General features: G+C 43.7%; 1 protein-coding gene across 3 annotated transcripts in view; it reads right to left on the minus strand.

The window, feature by feature from the left end:
- Positions 1-172: 172 nt before the first annotated feature.
- EVPL (envoplakin) overlaps positions 173-26,717 on the minus strand; it is a 52,227-nt gene continuing 25,682 nt past the window's right edge. For all 3 annotated transcript variants that reach the window (XM_083487405.1, XM_083487404.1, XM_083487403.1), the window contains 21 exons: positions 24,155-24,257; positions 23,526-23,680; positions 22,056-22,179; positions 21,679-21,804; positions 20,404-20,442; positions 18,533-18,694; positions 17,031-17,138; positions 15,047-15,142; positions 13,546-13,671; positions 12,523-12,669; positions 11,581-11,735; positions 9,206-9,303; positions 8,748-8,929; positions 7,920-8,098; positions 7,574-7,712; positions 6,954-7,147; positions 5,992-6,142; positions 5,612-5,695; positions 5,403-5,513; positions 4,617-4,709; positions 173-4,142 (listed from right to left, as the gene is read on the minus strand). In XM_083487405.1, the coding sequence (XP_083343531.1) occupies positions 726-4,142; positions 4,617-4,709; positions 5,403-5,513; positions 5,612-5,695; positions 5,992-6,142; positions 6,954-7,147; positions 7,574-7,712; positions 7,920-8,098; positions 8,748-8,929; positions 9,206-9,303; positions 11,581-11,735; positions 12,523-12,669; positions 13,546-13,671; positions 15,047-15,142; positions 17,031-17,138; positions 18,533-18,694; positions 20,404-20,442; positions 21,679-21,804; positions 22,056-22,179; positions 23,526-23,680; positions 24,155-24,257 (5,989 nt within the window). In that variant the 3' untranslated portion in view covers positions 173-725. The remainder of the gene's footprint in view (positions 4,143-4,616; positions 4,710-5,402; positions 5,514-5,611; positions 5,696-5,991; positions 6,143-6,953; positions 7,148-7,573; positions 7,713-7,919; positions 8,099-8,747; positions 8,930-9,205; positions 9,304-11,580; positions 11,736-12,522; positions 12,670-13,545; positions 13,672-15,046; positions 15,143-17,030; positions 17,139-18,532; positions 18,695-20,403; positions 20,443-21,678; positions 21,805-22,055; positions 22,180-23,525; positions 23,681-24,154; positions 24,258-26,717) is intronic.

The raw sequence follows: 26,717 nt of genomic DNA on the forward strand, positions 1-26,717 counted from the left end.
TTGGCCATGAATCCCCATGTAACCTTCTGCACTGTTGTTCTCCATAGCTGTATAATGTTCATTTTATGGGGTCCATTCTTTAGCACAGCCCGTTGCGATTTACTCATGGTTAGGATCCTAATGTGCACACAGGAACCATCCCAACTTTTTAAACGATAACTAATGGAGCCTGTTCAATCTTTTAACTTTTTTATTGCATGCATGACAACCATCTAACTCAAAGCTCCTTGATACACAACCCTTAAACTTGCCATGAAGGCACAGAGTAAAAGTTTCCCAAGCATATCTGTTTATTTTTAAAATCCCATTTATTTCCCTATAGTATACAGCAGGGGTTCCCAAACTGGTCCCTGGACCACTAGTAGTCCATAAGCTTCATTCGGGTGGCCTGCAGCATTTCTGTAAAAATACAATGAAAAATCATCTAGCACAGCACATCACAATTGCTACAACAGGCAGATAAATCATTAAGAGATCTGCAAAGACCCTCAACATTTTTCAAGTGGTCCATGGGGTGGGGTGGGGAAGTTTGGGAACCACTGCTATGCAGTAACTCCTGCATTAGAACCCTTCTACCTTCAGAAATGCATCTTAAAGGTGCATTGCTGCCTTGTTATAGTGAAGTAAGACTAGCAATCTAGAATAGCACACAGCCATTTAGAACTGCCAGGCACTCGGTTCATCTGTGGACAGTATATGAGCTCTGTTGAGGATTTCTTATTTTCTCAGTGCCTGAACTGATATGACTGGTATCCATCAGATGTGGTTGGAAGGAGAAGGAGCCCACTTTGAGGATCTTTCCGGCAACGAGCCATAGCTTCCTTGTAATTAATCTTCTCTTTGGTGATGGGGTCAACAAGATCCTTTTCATAGCTGGATTCATCTTGTAGCATCATGGCCAGATCACTACTAAGCATGCCAGCCTGGGAAGCTTCTGGCACTGGGATACGGCCAGTTTTCTTGGGATCTATTAGCCCTCCAGTCAGATGTTGGACCTGTAAATAGGGAAAGGCATTGTCCTTGGTCATCCACCCTTTCTGGACTGCCTCTCCTATAGACAGCCTTCTCTTGGTGACTGGATCTTCAATCCCTGTAAAAGCTTTCTGAGCATTCAGCAGCCTTTGCATGTAAGTGTTGTCTATCAGCCCTCTATCAATGGCTTTGTGGACAGAGTATCGATCACGTGAGATAAGATCAACAATGCCTCCAGTAGCTGCTTGGGCCTCTAGAAGCTTTTGAGCAGTCATTGGGTCTACCAGCTTCTTGCTAAGTGCAGACTTTATGTTGTACTTGTTGTCGGAGGTAGTGTCATACACACCGGCAATGGGGAAGGTATCGTCACAGAAGGTTATCTGCACGCCAGGAGGAAAGAAGCTCTGCTTTTGCTGGAAAACGGGGGATGAAACTGGAGACTTGGAAATGATTGAACCAATAGAAAGGGAGGAATTTTGCTTAGTTTCTCCTGCTACCAGCAGAGCAAACTCAGAGATGGGGATCTTGCCTTCCCTGTAGAGCTGGTATTCTTCTTTTGTGATCCTCCTAAACCGCAGGGCATCGTCAATGGAGTACTGCTTCCCACTCTTCTTGTCAAGGAGCACAGAAACATCGCCTTTGGGTCCCAGCGTTGTGATTTCTTCCCAATCACATTCTAGTTCTTGCAGCTGAATATATTGACTTCGATCTATCATGCCTCTCTTATATGCCTCATAGGGTGACATATCCTTGCCAGTCTCTGGGTCCAGAATAGAAATCTTTGTGGAGAGATTAGTTTCTCTCATCTGGGTCTCATGGTTCAGTTCTTCCTTGTTAACTCTGGTTTGGAGTTCCCGGATAGCCCTCTCTTTTTCATAGATCTGATCCTTCTCTCTAAGTATGTCTGCTTCAAGGGAAGAAAGCTCTTGACCAATTTGCATCTTCTTTTGTCTGTCATTCTCTGTCCTTTGGCTCAGGAGCTTGGTCTGCTCTCTAAGGAAAAGGATTTTCTGTTGCTTCTGCCTTTCTAGTTCGTTTAATTCATTCTCAAGATTGTCTTTTTCTTGCCTTGTCAGATTGCGAGTTCTTTGGAGATCGGCTTCTTCTTTGGACCACGTTCTCGTCATGCCTTCTGCTCTTTCAATCTTCTCCTTGAGACGCCTGATATCTTCTTCTGCATTCTGCCGGGCTGTTCTCTCTCTGCTTAGCAGATCCCAGAGACGAGCTCGCTCATTTTCTAGCACCTTATCCTTTTCTACTCTGATTACTTCCTTGTAGATGGTTTTTTCCTGAGACTTTGTTTTTTGCAGAACATCAATCTGGGATTGAAGTTTCTTACATTCCCTCTGCAGGCTCGATACTTGAGCCTTTTCGTTATCCAGTTCAATTCGCAGGTTGGTGCTGGACTGCTCAAGAACAGGATCCTTCTCTACCTTGACCACTTCCTCTGTGATTATTTTTTCCTGCACTGGGGCTGGGCTCTCCTCAATTTCCTTTATCCTCAAGGTGATCTGCCGCATTTCCTTTTCCAAGGCTAGCCTTTTGTTTCTGTCTTCTTGGAAGTTAAGCAGCTTCTCTTTCTCTTCCACCGCAGCTCGAAGCTGCTGGACTTCACGTTCCAGGCGTCGGCGGTTGCTCACTTCATCATCCAAGCTCTTACTTAGCCTGCTGTGCTCATCTCTGAGTTTTGGGTCTCTCTGGGTGAGAACTACCTCCTGGACCACCACTTTTTCCTCTGGTTTTCTCCTCTCCAGAAGCATGTACTTGTTCTGCAGGTCATAGATGGCATCTTCGGTTGCTCTCCTCTTTTGTGATACGTTACGTACTTCCTGGCGGAGGCGTTCAGCTTCTCTCTCCAACAGAGGGTCTTTCTCATATCGGACAACCTCCTTGGTAACCAGCTTGGTTTCTACCTTGGATCTTTCCCTCTTCCACTCATCTCTTTCTCCCTGTAGCCTGATCAGCTGTTCTTGGGATCTGCCATTTGTATTCACAAGGTCATTCAGCTGCTGTTTCAGCCTGTCTATTTCTCTCAGAATCTCCGGACTCTTTTCCATCTTCACCACTTCTTCAATGACCTCTTTAAACTCCACAGTAGGAGGCTGAGACTTAAGGACTTTGAGCTCAGTCAGGGCTCTTTCCACCTCTTGGTCAACCCTTGACCTTTTTCTTGAAGCTTCTTGGAGCTCTTTCTTCAAACGTGCTATCTCCTCTTCTGTTTCTGGGTCAAGACGAAATATCTCGTTGACTCTTTCTTTAACCTCCACTTTAGGCTTTTCCTTTTCCACAGTGCTGTATTTGCTCTGCAGCTCTATCAGTTGGCTTGCTAGCAACGAGTTCTTGCTTCTCTCCTCACCAATGAGAGTCTGAAGCTTGGATGCCTCCTTCAGAAGCTCTGGGTCTTGCTCCACTTGCTTTACCTCCTTCACAATGACTTTAGGTTCTGCCGTTTCAATCAGCTTTTCAAGCTCTTCAGTCCTGCTTTTCAGTTTAGCAATTGTATCCACCAGAGACTTCCTCTTGAAGCTGTCTTCGTCAATTTGCATTTGCAATGTCCTGACTGCTTTTAGCATTTCTGGGTCCTTCTCCAGCTTGACCACCTCTTTCAGCACCACTTTCTCTCGGATGTTTGGCTGCATCTGCTCCAGCAAGTGCAGCTCTTTCCTGAGCCGTTCAAGTTCGGAGGAGGAAGTTGAGTTCTCCTGGAGGTGCCTGATTTCCTCTCGGAGTCTGGCTGCTTGAGCATCTAGGCTTGGGTCTTTCTCTATCTTAGTAATTTCTTTTGTAAGCAGCTGGGCTTTAACAACCTTACTATCTTTCTCCATTTGGAGGACCTTATTGTTCATTATCTCAATATCTGCCTGTAGACCCCTTCTCTTCTTAATTTCATTCTCAATTTGATTAGATATTTTGGACAGGTCACTCTCCAGAGTGGGGTCCCTATAGTATTCCATCACTTCTTTCTCCTCCACTCTTTCAATAGGCCGCTGGGTCTTCAGCATGAGAAGTTTGCTCCTCTGCTCTTCCAGCTGCTGCTGAGCCCTGGCTTTCTTGCTCCGTTCCTCTTCCAGCTGAGATTTTAGGGCTTCTGATTCTCTATGGGACCCAGCTGTGTTTTCAGACCGCTGGGTCTGCTCGTGCATCATGTGCACTGTCTCATCTACTTCCTTCTGCAGAAATGAAGAAAATGAATCTTTAGAAAGACAAGCCAAAATGACTCCCAATGAAAACTTTTACACTGCTGCCTATACGGATATGTGGCGGTAGGACTTTAGTTACCTAGCGAACAAGTTTAATAGTGTGATAAAGAGGAAGACAGAGATAAAACATTGCACAGGCAAAGACACCCATTGAGGGAGTGTAGCAGTGATGGTGAGAGGTGAGGAAGGGTGTGGCTAAAGAAGAGGTGTGGCCTGCAGAGATTCCTGGAGGCCACATTCAGTCCCTGGGCTTGAGGTCCCCCATCCCTGCAGTAGAGCATGACAGAATGACAGCAACTCAAGGCAGTATCCTGGCAGGTTTTGGTATGAAACACCAAGAAATCTTCCTTCTCATTTGCTCCCAGGAGAAGCTAATTGCACTAACTGAAAGTTATGGTTATTTATCTATGCATTATCTTTTAACCTAATATGATTTACATATACCTTGTCCATAACTTTCTTGGCAAATTCCAGCCGGCTCAGTTGCTCTTTGTTTTGGGCAGCTGTCTCGGTGAAGAGCTTTGTCACGTTTTTTTCCTAAAGAGAATGAGCAAAACGCATTATTTTAAGATACCACATCACTCTGTCCTGCTGCCATTTCCCTTCTAGTTCAAGGCTGTCAACATCTGCCAGGCTACAGTACTGAACAAACAACACTGTATGGAAACTATAAATGGGCCTGCTGTTTAACTGAGATCAGGAATGGGAATGTTACCAGTGGGAGCATTTCTTGCTTTCTTTAAACTGCAAGAGTGTGCTTTGTCAGTTTTCTTCCCTCTTCTACTTGCATTCAAACAGGCACTCCTTGATCCTTCTCCTTTTATTTTATTTTATTTTTATGTGACACACTGTGATGATACATGTGTTAGAAAAGTCTATACCTAGAGGAATTTGCATCGCAGGAATAAGTAGAAGATAATCACCAGCCAATTCTAAGCCTCTTATCAGCCATTAGGGCTACTGGGCAATTTTCTCTTTTTAGCTTTGTGAATCAATATTTATCCTGTAGTTTCCTATGAAATGCACTGCTTTTGATGCTCCCCCCCAACCAATCCAAACTGAGAAAAAGAACAGCCTAGCTGCATATTAAGGCTGTAGTGTATATACTGCCAAGGTGCCACAATACTTTGTTCTGAGATTTTCTAAACTGCTTCAAGAGTGTAACCAGTTGGTTAGGAGGGGTAGAAATTTTATATAAAGAAATCAGGGTCCAGGGTCCCAAGCTCTCACCTGTGCTTGGATGCTCTCCTGAAGTGGTGTCACCCGGAGGCGTTTTGCTGAAGAAGCAGTCAACGAAGGGTCTAGGGAGGATCGGTATTTTCCTGCCTGAAGCTCATACTCCTGTTGTTAAAAGAAAAAAGGATGTGGTCAAAGGAAGATCAGACTGGTTCACCCAACAGGAAATGGAAAACGTATAGAAAGAAACCCTGCAAACATACGTTGAGGACAGTCTGCACGTTCTGGGACAAGTTGACCACAGCATCCTTGTCAGATTCTTTACTCTGGATTTCATCTGCCAGCCTCTGCAAGAGCAAAAGGCAGTTAGGACAAGAAAGCACCAGCGGTCTCCCTGGTGCTTAATAAACAACAAGCATTACAATGTTCCTGCCCTGAAAGTTCCTGTTTTCAGTCTAGGTGGGTGGGTGAGCTGGGTTACCTCATCCTCCACTGTGGTGAGTTTGGTTACATCAGTCTGACAGTAAGAATGCAGAACGACTTAGCAATGGACACCTCAAGGAGCCATCAATTCCCTTTCTGAGGGTGTTGTTACCTTTAAACTGCAAGACCTTTCTTTGGGTGAAGATACCACACTGCTCACCTTCTGGGCCTGGAGCTTGTAGTTGACCTGGCTGGGTCCCTCTGTGGTCTTGACCTGGTACTTGGGAACATTGTTGAGCCAGAACATTAGGTTCTCATTGGCATTTTGGAACTGTTGGTAGGTGAGGCTGGTGTTCCGGAGAGTCTTCTCCCTGCACAAAGAGCGGAGACACTGATTAAGAAGCAGAAGCTCAGGTTGTGCCTGTTGTGGTTAAGGGAAAGTGCCTCGTTTATTGACTGGAAGCATTCTGTCAAGTTACGAGAGGCAGGCTGATTCCTTTTTGTTGAAAGACAAGGCTTTGCTTCTGGAAGATGCGATATATATAACTTTTAACCCAGCAGCCAGAGACTGGATAGAAAATGATGGGCTGGTCACTGAGAGGGAAGAGTGGCTACAAAATAGCTACCAGCTTTCCACATTCTTCCATAGTTCATTGATCTCAGCCATGCTGCAAGGCACTATTTTGTCCCCAATGCTATTTAGCATCTATAATGAAGCCACTGGGAGCAGTTTTGTGGAGATTTGGAGCACGGTATCTTCGGAATACAGATGACACTCAGCTCTATGTCTCTGCAACATCTGGATCAGAAGTGGGCATGTCAGTCCTATAGCTGTGTCTAGATGCAGTGATTGGCTGGATGAGGGCCAATAATCTGAAGCTAAATTCTGGCACTGTGGGTGGGTGGTTCCAAGCTCCAGGAAATTGCCCATTTGCACTCCCTTTGAAGGAGCAGGTTCTTAGTTTGGGGGTAGTCATTGATGCATCTTTGTCATTAGAGGCCCCTGTTTTCTTATTCCTGGTGTGTATTTATATGTTTTTATATCATCTTCAAGGGCAAAGAGAGACTGGAAGCCACCTGTTCCAAATCTGGCCTGTTAATTAAGTTGGCTCACAAGGCTGGATGTTCAGATACACACAAACACTTTCCATGCCCACCAGTGGAGAGGATTTGGCTCCTTACCGGTGATCCAGCTGGTCAGCAACAGCATGATATCGGTCATTAAGTAGCTGGACCTCCTTTTTCTGCCTTGGCAAATCAGCGCAGTACTCTTCAAAATTGTTCTGCACTGCACTGCAGCTGTGCTCAGCATCCTTGAGGCTGCGGTTCAGCTTCAGCAAGCTGTCCTCATGTTTCACCAAATCTCGCTTCAGTTTCTGTGAAAGAAAGAGACCATCCATTCAGAACAGCAATTTTATTTCAACCTGTGGATTAAAAAAAACCCTCCCGAAATCTCAGTCTGATTGCTTTCCTTGATCATTTGGTCTTGAAGTGCCAAGCCTGTTTCTGCTAAGTGGAAGGAGACTGGTGTGGCGCTGAGCAGGTATTATACTGTAATTTAATTGCAAACCAATGGAACCAATGTGTGGAGAAGAAAAAAAGGACAAATAAATAGTTTCACTTGGGGTTTGAGCAAATGGAAAATTGTTGCAGCCTCAGTTGGAAGTGAGCCCGGGAGATAAAATTCTCTGGTGGTTAGGGATAAGGGAAGCACTGGCCCAGAAGCACCCACAGAAAGAAAAGAAATACTCTGTTCTATCCCACCCTATACTGATGTCCTTCTGATTCCAGAGGTCCCTCACCTGAAGTTCATTGGCACGATCCTGCAGTGCATTGGGCGAGGCTGGGATGATGCCATCATGAGATAACTTGGCCTCAAGGGTGCTGATGAACTTGTCTGTGTTCTCTATCTGATTCTCCAGGTTCAGGCCTGCTTTGGCTCTGGAGAGGGGGAGACATTTTAATGCCAAAAGACAACATTTCACTTCTAGGTTGTTTTCTTCAACTCCACACCAAAGCAAAAAAAAAGCGCTATATATTGCCAGGTGAAAACATTTAAGATTTCATAGAAACATTTTGCAAGCTGCTGCCTCCTTCACACAGCAACAGAGTTCTATTCTCTGCCAAAATATTGCTGAAGTCACTTACTTTTCCTCATAGAGCCTGGAGAGCACCTTAACATCATTGTATTTGTTCTTGATGTTGTTGAGTGTCACAGGCAGCTGAGAGGCAGAGGTGCCAGCAGGCTTCTTGGAAAGATAGGCCTCACACTCCTTCTGGGCAACTTCCTTTTCTGCTCCTATGACTTGAAGTCTCCTTGCTGTTCCCTGATATAAAGGCGGATTTTATTTTTAATCAGTCAGTAAAATTCAATGTGATACAACAGTCATTTATGGAGAGACCAGTTAGGGACATACGGTAGGTCTCAACACCACCAGTGGATTTGAAGCCATTGGATTGACATGTCTACATGGCCTATAAGCTTATAAGGTTTACTGATGCATCTAGCACCACTTTAAGACTTTTTCCAGCCCAGTGGAGTTAGGTCACCAGTCATAGCTGGGAATACTGAGGCAATTATTTCATGAGCAGCTCTCAACCACAGAACCTTCATGGATGTAGCCAAATATTTGAGTTATTTATCCACATCTTTGAGGAAAGCCGTAAAAAAAAAGAACAAGCTAAAAATCATTCTACAAAATATTGAGGGGGTAGGAAGGTGAGGATAGGAACTTGTTTTCAATGAAGCAGCTTCAAGCGTTGCATGAGAGAGCCTCCCCGGCTCTGTTTATCAGGAATGCCAGTTAGTCTTGCAAAGTAGACATAAAATGTACAGGCAGAAAAACAGCAGTAGAAACCTCTCTGCCCTGTGAAGGTGTTCATTCCCTCTAAAAATGAACAGGCTTATCAGAGGCACAAGTGAGCAGTCAAAACTTACCTCCTGCCACTTTACCAAAAAAGGGGGGGGGGACTTGCCTCCTGCTCTCTGATCCGTTGAGTAAGGTCCTCTACAGGGTCACTGTGATTTAGTGGAGACCTCAGGCGGCTGAAAATCTCATTCTTGACTTGGTCCAAGTTACCACCAACGTTATCCAGTTTATGGAGCAACTGGCCGGCTTGGGAATCATCCTGGGCCACAGTGGTGCTTCTGACTGGAACTGAAATGACAAGTATTATTCAATAAAGCATGCAGATATTTGCATTTGTCCATGGGGATAATTGCTATGCCTAAATCCCTCCTGTTCATCTTCTTCCACATCCACCCTGTAAGTTAAGCCTTCCCCTAGGATCTCTGATCCTTATAGATTCCTGCACAAGCAGAGACTGGGCAACTTGAAGGCCCATGGGGAAGAGAGGCGAGCACCTTAACCAACCCGTCACGCCACAATGGTATTGCAATTTCCCCTTAGAGAACTGCTGAAATGCTGACATACCCTGGTGGCTGGATTTAACTGGTTCCCTATGGCTGCTTTTCAAGGTGTTCTGGACTGTAGCTCTCCTCTGCTTCACTGCGCTCAGCTCACCTTCTAGCCTGAACAAGACAGGAGGAAGTCAACGTTATTCACAGCCCAGGGCTTCCCTACAACACTTGCCGTGTACACGAGGCAAGCTCAGAGAGACTGCCTTTTTCTAGTGGGGCATTAATCAGGTCATTTTATTCCATATCAAGTATTTATATTGAAATAATTGTTAATAAATAAATAAATAATTATCAGAGCAGCTTATGACAATCGTATATAAAACCAAACAGTAAAAATAATGTGAAATTTTAAAATCAGAGCTGCTTTTGTATTGCTGCTTCCCATGCCGCTCCAGTAATACCTGCAGTTAAACTACCTAGCTTGCAGGCGGGTAGTTGACATGGTAAGTGACTACATTAGTTGCCTGACCTGTGAGATTGCTTCCTATGGACATTAGCTGAGCTGTGTGTTTGAGAAGCATCCACACAGAGGTGGTCCCATGCTGCTTAAGTACCCCATGAATCGATTTCTGCTAGAGATTTCTCAGAAGATACTTTCCCATCAGCTTTTACTTTGACAAAGGCCAACGGGTACTTTCTAGGGTGTGTATTGTTTCCTTTGCCACGTGCACTCTGGAAAGTGTCCATGAGCCTTGCAGCAATTTATACTTCTGCCGTGGGTGCCCAAGCACCCACAAAATTCTCCAGGAAGGGGCTGGGCACCCACAAATTTTAGCGCCAGGGCCGTGCACGCTGCATGGCACCCATGGCCCCAGGCACCCACAGTTGTGAGGCCAAGCTGGCACTCCTGCTTCTACTTCCCTCTGTCCAGTGCATATTATTATTATTATTATTATTATTATAGATATATACACACATACATAGGCAGCAACCATTTTGCGCATGTCCAATTGACGCACGACCACCAATGTGCAGGACTTTTGGACCTGGAAAAGGGCAGAATGGGGATGGAGCCAGGAGAGGGGCGGGCTTATGTGCTCTCCACCAACATGCACAGGGCTCAGGAAAGGAATCCCCACACAAAATGGCTGCTGCCTGCTTGCTATTTTCCATCCTCTAAGCCAATCCATTGCCAGTCTCTCCTTAGTGGACTTATTCCGTGTGCAGCCCAACCAGGCATGCCCTGGATACGCTATTCCCACCCCCGCCCCACCCCCAAACAGCCAGGCCACATTTTGTCCCCACTGAGTGTGCTCATTGAACTGATTTGGGGTTCTCACCCGGAGCTTTCTCAATTTAATTTTATTTTTTGTACTTCTCCAAACACTGGGGTTTCCTCAGCCTTTCTGGTACCTCCCCCCTCTTGAGGATAGATTGTGCTGTTTTAGTTACATAAATATCTCTACTTGGAAAACTGTTCCCTGAATGCTTTACAAAGATCAGTCTTAGATTCTGGTGGTTGTCTGCACTGTTTTGGAGTAAATGTGGTATCCTGATAATGCCAAAAAAAGAAAGAGTACTAATTAGAAAAGATAGCACATATTTGCAGAGCCTTCAGTGGGAGAGGTGGAATCTACAAAGACCAATTTGTTAAGGAGCTGGAAGGACATAAACTAATTAAAATTCCTGTTTCAGAGAGTCTCCTAAGCAACAAATGACATGAATAGTGTGCATTTTCGGGAGGAAAAATGAACAAGAGAAAAGGGAAATTGCTGCCACGATGCCCCTCCTAATTATGCACCACTGTCTTAAGGCTGGTTCTCAGTGGTGACAATAATCACATTTTTAGCATATGTAGATGTGCAAGTTCCACTGGCAGAGCACTCATGCTTGCTAACATGAAAGCTTTATGGAGTGACTACTGATGCAGCACCCTGCATGAATTGCTGTCAAAATTATACACCACTTGATCGTAAAAAACAATTCTCCAAGTGATTATGGAAAGTCTATGTGTAGAGGCTACATGATACAACAAAACCCACACCTTAAACAACAGGCATATGGGAGCCTGAAAACCATTTCCATCCAGCAACATTTCACTACCATCATGAACCAGATCTTTTGCAGCTTCCCAGCACATGCAGACATAATACCCGCATGATAGAATGCCATTAAACCTCTTTTATAGAGAAGAACCTCTGATATGGGACAATTTCCAAAACCATGGTTCAACCCCATCGTTTTTAAAGGTGTGTTGCGTTCTATACTGCCCTAATATTTTATGATATGGCATTATAGATATAGTTTTATAAATAAATAAAAACCCGTATTCACCGATTTTTAAAAATCACCAGTAATGAATAGATAGAAAATATGTTCTTATTGTTTGTGGCGTGTGCACCGCTAGTGGTATACTCATGAGACGGAGAGAAAAAGCTTTGTACTCACCTGTTAACTCTCTCTATGGCCTCTAGATCTGGAGGGGGGATGGAAAAGCAAACAGCAGGTGCTACCTTAGTCTCTCTACTGGCATTCTGCACGACCCAGTTTTCCTGGTTGCTGTTGTCATGCAACATATACTTCTCACCCATCTCGAGCCGCCCCTGGAAGGAAGGAAGGAAGGAAGACAGAAGGAAAGTTTTGGTTTTGAGAGAATTTCAAATATAGCCACCCTTTGCTAGAAAGACAAACTCAAGACATTGTTCAGATGTCACAAAATGTTGTTCTTTGTTTCTGCAGCTCAGAGGTGCCCTGGGTCTATTTTAGATGTTTGTACATGTACACATTTGGTGCCATTACTAAGAACAGAAGAAGAGCCCTGCTGCTGGATCAAACCAAAGACCTATCTACACCAGCATCTTAAATCCCATAGTGGCCGACCAGATGTCTCTGGAAAGCCCATAAACAGGGCATTAGAGCAAAATCCCTCTCCTGTCCATAATTCCCAGAAACCAAAATTCAGATACACTATCTCTGATTCAGATGATGGTATACAGCCACCATGACTAGTAGTCATTGTTAACTTTACCCTACTAGCCCCAAATGAGTGGAATGCCATATATAGTGATTTCCCTTAAACTCTGTCACTCTGGTATATCCTACAATAAAGGGATCAATAAAGGGACCACTGTTTGTGGTGTGCTACAGATTGGTTGTTGTACTGTCTTAGGGATATCTGGGCATAGAGAACTCTCATACCGCACTGTTCCTTTTTCAAACATGGCACCCAAATACTCCACCGCTGCTTTTCTTTCTGCTTGATTTGATGTAGAAGTAGCAGCAAAAGGGAGATTAAAGCAACCTCTTCAGAAACCACAGTGAGGTACACGGTACACAATTTCAGAATAATCAGTTTCCATCACATATGATACGACAAGGCCATTTTCTTACATCACCCAAATCCCAGTCACAGATGGTAGTCACGGTAATTGGCTGGGAGGGTTGGAGTCTGCGGAGTTTCAAAGGGCTAATCTCCTTGCTCCTCCTTTTCAGTTCAGCAATGCTCCTCTCAGCTTGTTTCACAGACTTCTCATCGTTCTAGACAGGAAAGAGGAGGAGAGAGTTCAGAGCTGGTGTGTATTTTGGGCAAATAACGCAGCCTAGAGCAGGACCAGAACAACTTGTGGCCCACTAAGCCATGCAGAGCCCATCAGCCCTATACACTGGCCTGCTAGGTAGATGACAATTTTCCTGTTTTCAAAGATCTAGGCTAGTTAGCGAGCTCCTGGTGCTCTGCCATACATAGTTAGTGGAAAGCATTTTGTTTGATGGCCTGTAAGTTGTGTGGGCTGGATGTTTATTGGGCTGGAGACCCTAATTTTGAGGATGTTGATGGCACAATGACTTTTGTTCTGTTCACACATTCAGAAGAAAGCATGGAAGGGGGACTTGGATCATGTTTGCTGTCTCCATTCCTAAAATGCACATTAATCTGAAGGTCTGAAAGAGCTTGTGCATGCACAATTTGTACACATACTGCACAATCAGGAACTTTTCAAAAGGCACATGATCTCACTGCTCAACCCAGGTCATCCCTTCATCCATAATCTTCATCTGAACAGAACTTCTGTGTTTTATTAATTCTTATCTGGGGAGCAAAACCTTCTGGGAGAGAACCCAGTCACAAGGCAAAGAAACTGGGTGCAGTTTTCCCCCCAGCAACTCATCTTCCCTCACCTCCTCCTTTCCCCTCTTATATTAGCTTCTCTTCACTCGATTTAATGAAGTGAATCAAGTCCACTTGTCCAATTTATAACTCCCAGGCTGTGCACCTAACTGAATTTAGATGAAGCCATAAAAATAATTAGATTTGGTTGTTGCAATAAGCCAGGAGAGGCACGGTTGCTCCAGGCCAGTAATTAAAACGTAAGAACTTGTTGAAATCACGTCCCCATTCCCCCTTGTGGTTCTCACTTCCAGCTGAAGGAATAAATCAGACACCACTCCTGGGCTGTCCTTGTTGAACGTGCTGTATTTCGTATCAAGGTCATTGTTCAGCTTGTTTAGTGAATGGCTCACAGCATCAGCATCGTCATAGAACTAAATAAAAAAAAGAGAGAAGAGCAGTAGCAAAACAGTCAGAGAAATGTACTTTGACCATGAAATTCAGACACTGCTAACTTCTGCTGCTGTGCTCCTATAGCAGAATGTTCACGTTGCTGTTTTTGCCAAACTTTAACTATATAGCCTCATCCTATCAGGTCAGTGCAAGCTTCAGGGCTCCAGAGTTTGTCTGCTTCCACTAGTTTCCCATTGCTGTGATTGGGGCCTGCATTAAGGCCTCAACAGTCATGTGACCCAGTACTATGTGGTCATGACTTTTGCCTCTATGCATTTGGTTTAGTGCTAAAGCATTTAAAATGTTGGAGACATGCCCTAATTCTATCAATACCAAGATCTTGCACAGAGACTCTTCTTCAGGTTTCCCTCCATATCAGGAGTGGCAGATGAACATTGGGCAATAGTCGCTGCCATGGTGCCTCCCATATTCTGTAATGCTCTTCCCAGGAAAGCTTGCCTGCCACTTACTTTGATGACCTTCCAGCACCAGGTGAAGAGCTCTATATTTTCTAAGGTTGTGTAATGGTTTTTATATCTGCTGGTGACTGCATGCTGCTGTTTTAGACTTTTAATACGTCGTTTGCAAGTGGCAATGGCGTTAATCACTTGCATGGTATTGTATTTTGATTCTTTGTAAGCTGCCCTAGGAATGCGTCCGAAGGATGAGATAGAAATTTCAATAGCAACGAAGTAAGAAATCTCTTTTGTAATCCCCCCCAAACGGATTCAAAGAGTGTTAAAAGGACTACGTTAGATTCAGACCTGCCTTTCCACAAATGGAAGGTCTGCTTCTGTTTGTGGAATGGACTCAGATCTAGCAGTGGCTCTGATGGGAGGAAGAGAGTGGGCAAGGGTTATTTTTGTTAGCCTTTGCTCCCCCACCCCAAAGCCCCTTGCACTGCTGCTTTGGAAGCAGTTCTAGAGCAGCTTTGATGGGGCACAGGGAGAAGGACTGCTCACAAAAAATCTGAATCGAGCCCTATGAAATTAAGAGATTTTCTGCAAAAACAAATGCAACATGTATTGCAGGGAGTTGGATGAGATGACCTTTAGGGTCCCTTCCAACTCTACAACTCTACGATTCTATGGACATACTAGACAAACAAATGCTTTCAGACTCTGAACAAGGAATCTTTCTAAGATATGGGTGAGGAGGGATCCATGAGATGGCGCAGGTGCAAGGAGTTCAAAGTGCTGAAGGTGTACCTTCTGATCACTAAGTTTCATCTGAACTTTGTCTGCCTGCCCTTAGGAAACTGTCTAAATATTTTAAAAGTTTCTACACATGATCATGAAGATTTGAGATCCCTGGGGTCCCTCAAATACCACCTTCTAGTACCCTCCCACAATCTACCTTTCTGTAGTTCTCTATGTTCTTCAGATGGTTCTCTTGGCAGATGCACAAGTAGAGAAGATTCTGCCACTCATTCTTAAGCGCTTCCTGATGAGCCTGCAGTGGAAATGAAATAGTTCTCATGTCATTCTCCATCTAGCTTCATGGTTTTCCGCGGAGTTTCTTTACTGTTAACCCCCAAACTGACAGAAGTATGTAGCTGTGGGCTGCTGAATCCACACAACAAAGGAAATCATATTACAGGGGAAAGATACAGTGGTGCCCCGCAAGACGAAAAACTCGCTAGACGAAAGGGTTTTGAGGTTTTTGAGCTGCTTTGCAAGACGAATTTCCCTATGGGCTTGCTTCGCAAGACGAAAACGTCTTGCGTTTTTTGCAAGTTTGTTTCCTTTTTCTTAACACCGTTAATACAGTTGCGACTTGACTTTGAGGAGCAACTCATAGAACGCGGTGTGGTAGCCTTTTTTGAGGTTTTTGGTGATTTTTGAAACTTTTCCGACACCGTGCTTCGCAAGACGAAAAATTCGCTAGACGAAAAAACTTGCGGAACGAATTAATTTCGTCTTGCGAGGCACCACTGTAATATGCTGTTCAAAATCTGAGAGAGGGAAATCAACACATTTGCTTTGTATCATGTGAACTTATCAGTTTCTATAAGGTCTGGATCAGAGGTGTGTAGTAAAACATTTTTGAAAAATATTAACATTCAAAACACACGTGTAAGCTCGTTGCACAGCTAGAGGATGGACGGCGGTGTAGTTTATTCTTGTGCAACATCTCATTCCCCGAATACTAATGCCATCAGATTGCAAAATATTACCACTCCCTGAGAAGCTGCATTGTTGGACTCTAGCCCAAGCTCTCCATGATTATATTCTCAGTTGAGAATATAATGCCAAACTTTAATGTAGCACAAAGCAAAAACTCCCCAGATGACCTTGCTCTGCAATTTCTGTTTCCTTTCATAACTGACCATTTCCAGGGCATTTGTCTGCTTGTACATATGACAGGCCAGAACTTTGACCCAGCTATTCCTACATACCACAAAACCATGAAGAATTTTATGTTTTGGTACACAAGAAAAGGCCTTTCGGAATGGGAGCTTTTGAATCAGGTCACCTGACAACCTGTTTATTGAACATGCATCATGATCCATTTGCCCTGAAGAACCAGAGGGCAGAGAACCCAGCAGATCCAGCAATATATAGCATGGCCCAATTAGTATGGTATTGTCAAACTTAGGTTTGTCTTTTTATACCACTTTAGCTGTCATGGCTGCCTCCTCAAAGAATCCTAGGAATTGTAGTTTGCCAAGCTGCAGAAATTTCTCTGTGAGTCCACCCACACCCTTGCTACAATTCCCAGGTTTCCTTGGGAAGAAGGGGATGTCTGCTAAGCTATTTTTGTAGTGTGGATTTGTCCAACAAAACACAGAATGTAAGGTTGGCGTAATTATTCAGAGAAGATCCTTCATCTAATGCAGATTGCAAAACTTTGGGGGAAATGATATGGGTTTTTTAAGTGGCACACTAGAGTTGCCTGCTCTCAGCTCCCAGGATGTGGTAGGTTTTAATGGCGAAACAGTATCTCAATAAATACTCTTTTATTTTGCTGTTCTCCTAAACTCGCTCTGGAGGGCCATATACAGTGGCATAGCATGGGGGGTGCAGGGGGGGCCAGCCGCACCGGGCGCAACATCTGGGGGTTAGGGTTAGGGGGCGCAAATTACTTGCCTTGCCCCGGGTGCTGACAACCCATGCTACGCCACTGGCCATATAATATCACAAACATTTAGACATAGCTTGAAGCAAGAGAAATCTAGAACAATTCTTCATTAAGCAGAGGGGTGGGGAATTGGTGGTCCTCCGGATGTAGTTGGACTCCCATCAGCCCCAGCCAGCATGACCAATGGTCAGGGATTATGGGAGAATCAGTGCATAACTGTTTGAAGATCTGGGCACAGAGTTTCAGATTCTGCACCTACCTGAATTGGGCTCACAGCTGGATGCTTCAATTCGACCATCCTCTCTCCATCATCTTGGAGGGTATTCACATACTCTTCTTGGTTAAGGAGTTCATTATTTTTGAAATCCTGCAGGAGGATCAGAAGGAGCCACTATATAAGCACTTTGAATGCTAAGAGGTCTTTTGCATTTTAGGAGAAGCAGTAGCCCCACATGTCCTAGAAAATGCCCAATCTACCGCTAAGCTTTGTTATTAGATGCCTTTACTGACGTCAGTGGGGCAGAGAAAACTCCTGCTGCTCAGATTTTCATATAAAAGTGTGTGTGAGAGAGAAACAATGCATTAGAAGACAAAGAGCATGTTTACATAATCTCTTCTCCCAATAAAACAACTGGAAAAATGTGAAGTTCACGTGGCTAGAACTTTCCAGATGTGCCCCAGACCCAATTGGCTAAGGAATCCAGGGCATAGATTAGTGATAGCTCATGTCAGCTGAAAGTGGTAGGACTTCTGTTCCCAAATCCCCATTCACAAATGGTTTGCATGCAAAGAAAGAAGCATCTAGATGCAAAAGTATCAGTTTTCCCTTTCCTTGTTGCTGGCTCTCTCATACACAGATACCCATGCCACAAAGCAGCCTGGAACAGGTTCCCCAACTATTTATATAAAAGTTTCATAACATGGTAGGTAGCTTCCTCCATCCTCCCCATTTACATTTTCTCTTCTCTGCTTCCTCAATGTTTCCATGTTTGTGCGGCACTTTGTAGCTCCATAAAAGGAGCACTAGAGAGCATTCATGCTCAGAAGAAGCCTAAAGGATGGTTTCCTCTGGGGTCCACCCTTGTTCTGTTAACTAAGTCAGAGTAACTACGAACATGCCCAAGTTCAGAGAGCTTTGACTGACCAGAACATATTGAATATACGGGACTCTCCTCTGAGTGTGGACTGAGGTAAAGGGCAACAACAAGAGCAATAGGCCCAGTTATCTGTTTAGTAAAGTGATGTTCAACACCGACAATTAAAAGGACTCCTACCAATGCAACTATGCTGCATGTTGGTGCTGTTACACATATGAATCATTGTGAGCTAAAAATCACGTTGGAGAGTAAATAAAAGAAACCTGCATTCCTTGACCAAAGTCTTATCCAAAAAGTTACCATGGGTGGCATTCAACAGTTTTATTCAGAGCAGATCAACTGAAATTAGGTATGTTAATTGATTTCAATGGGTATACTCTGAGTACAATTTAGTTGAATACCACCCTTTGGGCAGGATTCTACAAACAAGCCTTGCTAGGCGAAGCCCACACAATAACGTCCACTGCATGCAGGACATGGCTCCCAAAAGTCATTCTGCAGGTGTTGAGGGAACCCCCAGGACACCATGTAAGGGAATTCTTCTGTCTGGCAATTCAAAATTATTGTGCTTATGGAACCCTTGCCAAAGCACTACGTTGAATTCTTCCCCAAATCTCCTGTTCTTCCCTATCAGGTGCTTTTGTTTTGCAATGCCGTTACTTACCTCGTACTCACGCCGCGCAGACTGGGGGTCAGCCATCTGGTCACTCCAGTCCTGCCTCAATATCTTGTTCTGCTGCTCTGTGAGGTAACCCAGCTCCTTATTGCAACCCTGGAGGTGTGTATAGAGGCTGCCCAAGCTCTGGCCCCTCCAGATAGAGGCTTTCTATCCATTTGGAGAGAGAGAGAGAGAGAGATTTCAATGCCTTGGCAGCAATTTTAACTTAGAATGCCTATAGCCCGTTTTAGGGAACGTGGTTCGTTTCAGTTCTCCCTCATAATATAATTTGACACCACAACAACTCCATGAAGTAGTTTAGAATGAAAGACAAAGGCCACCGCTGAATGTTTATCATATGAACCTAGATCTCCCTCTACATCCAGCCTCAAAACCTCAGTCCAAAAACTTCCCCGTAGAGACGCTGGCTAGTGTGGGGATGGGTGACTGAAATGAAGGTGTTTGTGCTCAGTGAGTCATGTGGCTTGTTTGGTTGCTTGAAGTGGGCCCTCAGGTTCTGGAAACCACTGTGTGGAAGGGGCAGAATTTAAATACTGCACCCAGGGCATTCAAATGCTTTTCTTTTCCTCACGCTTCCAATTACACATTCAGTGCTTCCTTTATGCAAGGAACCAGGAACTGTAAATAAGGTACTGGGAACTAGTAACCAACTTCAGCTTTGTAGGAGTGTACCTAGGGGTTGACCAGGTTGGCACCTCCAAGGCTGCAGGCCCAAGTATGTGTGCGAAAATTGCACCTCTCCACTCTGCCTTGGGGTGGCTAGGAGGCCACCTGCCCATTCCCCAGCCCATTCCTCCGCAGCTCTGGGGTGGCTGGATGAGGGGCGAAGGCTCCTCTGGGGTCTCAGGAGAGGAATCCAGTTGCTGGTGTGGGCCTTCACAGCAGCCCTGTGGGGACCCCTCCCCAGGTGGCCAGCAGCAGAAGTGTGAGCGGAGCACCCAGCATGGCTCAGAGGGAATAAATATGGAGACAGTGGGTGAGAGTTGCAGGAAGAGGGAAAAGGAAGGGATAGGGAGGAAGTAGAAGGGAAAGCAGCAAGTGGAGGAAGGTTGGCAGGAAGCAGACAGACAGATGATTGAGGAGGAGGAGGAGGAGGAGGAGGAGGAGAAGGGAGGCAGAGTAGAGCAGACCCAATCCTGATGGCTGCAGAGGAAGTCACTGGCACAGTGTGAAAGGCAACAAATAGCAAACTTTTTGAGTGTCTGGTCCATGGCCCCTCCCAACTCTGAAGGTCCCAATATAGCTTCTTGCCAAGGGTGCAGAGGTATGCCTAGCAGTGGAGGAAGCTGCTTGGGTGCCTGGGGCTGCGCACCCAGGGGTGGGGCGAGGGCAGGGCACCCATAGTGGTGGGGCGCACCGCGGAGCCTCCGGAGTCTGCCTGCCTCCTCCCACTCAGCCACCCTACAGCTGGGGGGGGGGAGGCAGCAAGCGGACCGTTTGGGCAGTGCAGAGCCTGCACATGCCCAAGCCACCGTGTCTCTCCCAGGAGAGACGCGTGGCTCGGGCGCGCTACAGGCCCCACGGTGAGTGCCGCCTGGCATTTTGTCACCTCCCTCAGTGGTGGCACTGGGGTTGGCCTGCACCCACCTTCCTCTTCCCCTGGGTATACCTCAGCAGCTTTGTAAGTGCTTCAGGAATCGACTAGTCCAGGTTGGGGTGCAGCTAAACATGCCTCATTTTCCAAACAACGTCCTGCCTGAACCTGACAGTTTTCTTTATAATATAAAAGCCTCTTTAATAATCCATTTGGTTTTTTAAAAAGGAAAAATAAGTTACCTCATAGAGAAAAAGTGATGTTGTGGTCTATGGATTAACACAGTAAATTCTATTCTAGACATATTGGAAAAAATTCTTACCAGCAATTTCTTGTGCCGGCTCCTTAAATCTTCTGCTTCCTATTTTTTTGGTAAGGAGGGAAGGGAGAGAGGGAGAGAGAGAACATTCACAAAGTAATTGATTATAAGTTTTTAAAAAGAATTTCACAGACTATAGAAAGTTTTATTTAAAAAGCAGACCTTGTCTTATTGCAGGCAATTGTCAGGGTCCAATATATGTACTGTAGGAAAGTCAGTGAAGATTTATTTTATACAATTTGGATTCAAGTAGAGTCTTCTGGCTTTTTAAATAAATTGATGCTAACAAGTTTATTTCAAAATGCTGGTATTCTGTGTGTACTAATTCAGTGTTTATCATTTTAATTTGAATCAGATTCAGGAAAGTGATGCTGGGAACATTGAATTTTGAACATTGAGTGCAAAATTCTGGCTTTGTTTCATCCTTTCAAAGCAGACTACTCATAGCTTTCTGTTTAAAGAATGGCAGCAGAAAGCTATCAATTAGCTAAGTCGGCCTTTACTTTTGGCTACCGATTAGTCATCACTGTCAATTAGCAATTTTACTTTACTAAGGTAATTAAGGCTCAGTCTGTTTCTGTAGGCTGTTATTATCACACAGTTCAGTAATAGGGCAGCTGAGGTACAATGTCCTAAAAAAGGCCACATAATCACACAATGTCCCAAATGTGTAATACTCTCCCCCCAGAAGTCCATTTGACACCTACAGTGTTAATTACTTAATTAATCAATGAAGCATTTATTGACTGGCTTTCATATAAAAATAAAAATGTGGTTTGCATAATAAAACAGTAAAATGCCTTAAAAACAAAAACAAAAACCATAATTTTTTGAAGAACCAAAGCTATGTTTATTTAAGCATCTTTCATGTGTTATCTTTTCAGCATCAGCTCAAAACTTCATTATTTTCTCAAGTTTTTAACTGTTGAGATTTTATAGACCTTTTATTTATAAGATGCTGAGCCTGTGCTGGACAAAGCAAGATATTGTATGGAATTACTTGGATGTATCACTGATGTTTTTGTTCCGTTTTGAAGAAAGTTCTGCAAGTAAAGTTTTGAATAATATCTAATGGGTCTGGACCATGTTTCATTTCAAAAGGAGTCAGTTTTTATGCACCCAGTTGCTTCCAGCTGCACAATAGTAATACCTGCAAAACTCTATACAACCTCGGAATCTGTACTGCATGGTTGAGGGAACCCTACTGAACACATTCTGGGGGCACACAATGGGGTCTAGCAACAGAGTTGGAAAGGTAGATGAAATATGCAATTTTACCGGACTATGAAGGTTCTTGATCTGGAGTCCATATGCTTCTATTTCCTTCTGAAGGATGTTGTGTTCTGCTACCTGTTTCTCCAGCTCTGGCATAGTAGGTCCATATTTCCCTGCATCGATTTCTTTCTGCAACAAAGCCAGTAAGAGCACTTTAAGAGTTACCCAACTGAGAAAGACCAGAAGTACATCCAGAAGTACCACTGTAGTTAACTGCCCCGTGAATCTTTGGATGAAAGGCGGTATAGACATTTAATAAATAAAAATAAAATCCTCATGAACATAATCACACTTCTTGAATCATGCCTTTTGTTTTCCTTAGTGGAATTAATGTTCACCTTTATTAGCAAATCTACTTGTATCCAGTTAGCAACCTTTACCTGCTTTTGTTCTAGAATTTTCCCCCAGTCCACTTTGGAACCAGCTTCAGGAAGTGTAAACTTTTCATACAGATCTCGATATTCGGCACATTGGTGTGTCACTCGGCCGTGCAGCTGCTTGATGCTTTGCAAGAAAGAAGGAAGTTTCTCTGTTAGAAATTAGGTCTCCCAACCCAAGGAAGATTTGACCAGGACCACAATGAAAGGTTTGGTCTGGAGTTTATCACCTATTGATGTCAGTCAGCCACATGGGTTACCATTAGGGATGGGAGAATCTGTCAATTTAAGTTTATCAGACTTCCATTTTAGTGTAGACTCCTCCTAATATACACATTTTTGTATACACATTTGCCTAATATACGGTGATACCTCGGGTTACATAAGCTTCAGGTTACAGACTCCGCTAATCCAGAAATAGTACCTCGGGTTAAGAACTTTGCTTCAGGATGAGAACAGAAATCGTGCTCAAGCGGCGCAGTGGCAGCAGGAGGCCTCATTAGCTAAAGTGGTGCTCCAGGTTAAGAACAGTTTCAGGTTAAGAACGGACCTCCGGAACTAATTAAGTACTTAACCTGAGGTACCACTGTACATATATCTTTCTAAAGCATATTTCCCCATATATTTACATTTACCCTAATTAATTTCTCTGCTGCTTTATGCATTTCTGAGCAACTTTACCTTAGTACATGCATTTTTGTACACATATCTTGGGTTGGGGAACCACACTGCAAAATTCAGAGAAGTGCAAATTTTGAATAATAGAATTGTAAAGTTGGAAGGGAGCCTGAGGATAATCTTTTCCAACCCCCTGCAATGCAGGAATATACAGGTGTCCCAAATGGGTATCAAACCTGCAACCTTGGGATTATCAGCACCATGCTCTTGCCAACTGAGCTATCCAGGCATGGTTGAATTTCAGTCTGTACATTGTTTTGGAAGGTGCAGATTTGGAAGATTCACCTTAAAATGCAAACTGAATCTAATTTGTGCCTCATCCCTAGTCACCATGCAACTAGGGCCAGGGCCTTTTCAGTACTGGCCCCGACTTGTTGGAACGCTCTGTCACAAGAGACTAGGGCCCTGCGGGACTTGACATCTTTCCACAGGGCCTGCAAGACAGAGCCGTTCCACCTGGCCTTTGGTTTGGACTCAGTCTGACCCCTATGTTTCCCTCCCCTTATGGTTTTGATCTGTGAGCTACTATTAAAATGAGGCTGCATTTTAAATTGTATTTTGACCCATATTTTAAATTGCCCCCCCCATTATGTTTTTATTGTAATTTTACTGGTGTTAGCCGCTCTGAAGCCGGCTCTGGCAGGGGAGGGTGGGGTATATATATATATAAATTATTATTATTATTATTATTATTATTATTATTATTATTATTATTATTACTACTACTACTACTATTATTATTATTTAAATTTAGTTCAGAAGGGTTGCAAACAAATAGAAGCATTACAAACTCACTCTTTTTCAATTTCCAAGGCCTGAGGGTGCTTCAGACGTTTGACTTTGTCCACATCTAGGAAGAGGTCTTTCAGTAGCACCTCGGCCTCTTTCAGGTTTTTGGCATTCTCCTGCTGGAACTCAAAAGGCTTGTTCTGCTGGCGGTAACTGCTGTCCTGTAATCAAAAAAAGTGTTGGTGCATAAATGCCATCATCCATCGGAGATGGTAGGAAGTGGCTGTGAATCATGAAGCCAAATCTTACTCTTGAGTACAAACAGGCAGCTCTCGGTATTTTCACAAACTTGAGAAAAGTGTTTTTCGTCACGCAGTGCATAATCATTAATTTATAGAAATCACTGCCAAAATATACACTGGTAGCCTCTAGCTTAGAGGATTGAAAAAAACAGGTGAGACAAATTTATGAGGGATAGACTTAGCATGCTGAGGGAACAACAACAGATGATACTTCCCGAAGGCATTGGGTTGGAGACAAAATGATGTAGTAAAGCTCTTGTACACCACCTAGACATTGTGCTTATACATTTGCAGCTGAATCTTCAGGGTTTTAATGCTCTACTCAGGGCTTTCTCCAATACCCCTTCATCTCTAGCACATAGTGTGGGTCTCATATCAACCTCCCAAATTTACCTGCTTAAGTTTGTTTTGTGTTTCAAGGATGTCCTTTTCCACCTGGTCAGCATTTTTTTGCATGCGAGAGATGAGCACAGCCAAGTCATTTGTGCTTGAAGATCTGAGGACAAGAACAGAGAAATTAGGTGCATACAAATTACAGTAGTTTGCTCAAAGTTTTCATCTGAGTCATGGCCCGATTAATCATTATGTAATTAGCAAATACAGGTGACTCTCCACTTACCTTCTGGACCGCCCCCCTCCCATAAATGAAAAGCACGTAAATGGGGAGTCCTAGTGGCTTCTCTGTGTATCAGCTGAACAGCCTCAACAAAGTCTTGCTGTGCCCCCAGCTCACAAGGAGACCCTCCCAGGCCAATAGGAATGAAACAGATCCAAGTCTGCTGTTGAGAAAGCGTGTCTAACTTTATTGCTGATGTAACGTGGAAGTGAGATGCATTTTGGAGTGTTTGTGCCCAGTAATCTTCTGGGTGACTGCGCATAGTCAGAAGTTCAGCAAAGCGATTAAGCTTCCCATAGCAGACAAAATGTAGCAGAGGTAAACACAAAACACACTATATACATATTATACATAGCTGCTACAAGAAGGCGTCTTTCTCTGAGCCTAGAGAGGGTTTTTAGCTTTCAAAGTCATTGCACATCCAAAGTCCAAAGTTGCTAATGTCCTGCAACTTCAGTCGACTGTTTCTTCTTCACAAGTCTTTCCAGTTCTGTCCAGCAATCCTTCTCCACAATTCTCCACCAGCCCAGACTAAGAAATTGCCTTCTTCATACACTCCTATAACCACAAATTAATACTGTGGATTGTCAACAGCCTGACAATCCAGACACAATGTTTGCTTGACCCATTGATGACTTCCTAGTGACTTCTTGAGAACCACCTAAGGTGTGTTACGTTATATGTTGAGTAATGAGTAATGAGTAAGGTATAAAAACTGCAGTGAATGACACTGCATGCCAGCTATCAAATGCTGTCAAATACCGTATTTTTCGCTCTATAAGACGCAGCAGACCACAAGACGCACCTAGTTTTTGGAGGAGGAAAACAAGGGAAAAAAATTCTAAATCTCAGAAGCCAGAACAGCAAGAGGGATCGCTGCGCAGTGAAAGCAGCAATCCCTCTTGCTGTTCTGGCTTCTGGGATAGCTGCGCAGCCTGCATTCGCTCCATAAGACGCACACACATTTTCCCTTACTTTTTAGGAGGGAAAAGGTGAGTCTTATAGAGCAAAAAATACGGTATCACAAACAACCAGTGGTTTTCAAACTCTCTTCTGGGGAGCTCACTTCAACTGTCCCCTATTCCTTCACTTTAAACCCCATTCATGAGCCATGCCTTGATGCCTGATTCTCCCCCATCAGCCCCTGAATATTGGGATTGAAGGTGATTTCAAACCTGACGCTTTACCACCCCATGATTGAAATCAAAAGGGAGAACAGCTCCTCTTTGATATCATTAACCGTCAGCTCTTCCTGTCTCTAGTCTCCACATTGTGTCATGGACAGAGAGTTTAGCAATACTCTTCTGTGAGAAGAACAACAACTGATGTTACTTCAACAATCACAAGAGAATGAGTATGCTATATGGGCACACAGCGTGTTCTTGTGGGACTCAACATTGCCCTTGTGAGTGAACCGAGTGTGTATGAACCCGATAACATGCACCAGAATCATTTTCAGGGTTCCTCCACAAGAATGTTGTGGCACACAGAGGTTCCTTGGCAGGTGCCAAAGTAGAAAGTGTTCCTTGAAGGTAGGATGCTTGATAGCCACTGTACCATTACATATCAGCTGCCCATGCTGGTAACTAGCACTGTACTGTGTTGCATATCGACGCTGCAAAATATAATGGTTGGTTACAACTGAATGCTGGTTACAAGTATATTTGGTAAATATTATTCAGTGAATATCTGGAGGGTATTTTGTGTTTTTGTTTTTTAAAAAAAAACTGGAAAGGAAAACTCATTTTCCCAACCTTAAATACAGTTGTCATAATTTTACACACACACACACACACACAAATTTGTATGCATTTTATACATTTCCACCAGCATATAATATATTTGTATATAAATGCATCCAATATACAAATTTTTGTAAGCGATTTCCCCAAATATTATATATTTCTTGTATGTGATCTTCATTAATATACACAATTTTGTGTATATGCATTTCTGTACAAATTTTTGCTGGAGAATGGCATTGTAAAATTCATACAAGTGCAACTTTTCAAAGGTTAGCTGTGTTTTGGTTCGTGTATTTGTTCAAGTAGTATGAATTAAGCAGTTTCTCCTTAAAATGCAAGCTTGAACAAAATTCTCCTCCATCTCTGCTAACACACAATGCTATGTCTTTAGCATGCACAGATTAAAAATGGCAGCATAAACTCTGAAAAGAAGTATCTGAAGCTAAAGATTGTATTAATTCACCCGGAAGCTAGCAATTGGTCAAGGCTCTGTGACACATGTATATGCATTTAAGCACATGCTTTTTGTCTCCTGTACTGTGGAATTGTAAGCCAAAGTCAAAATAAACTGGCTTATTTCAGACTAATCAACAGA

This window comes from Podarcis liolepis (genome assembly GCF_965112155.1).
Source record: "Podarcis liolepis genome assembly, chromosome: 2".
In the NCBI taxonomy this organism is placed as follows: Eukaryota; Metazoa; Chordata; class Lepidosauria; order Squamata; family Lacertidae; genus Podarcis; species Podarcis liolepis.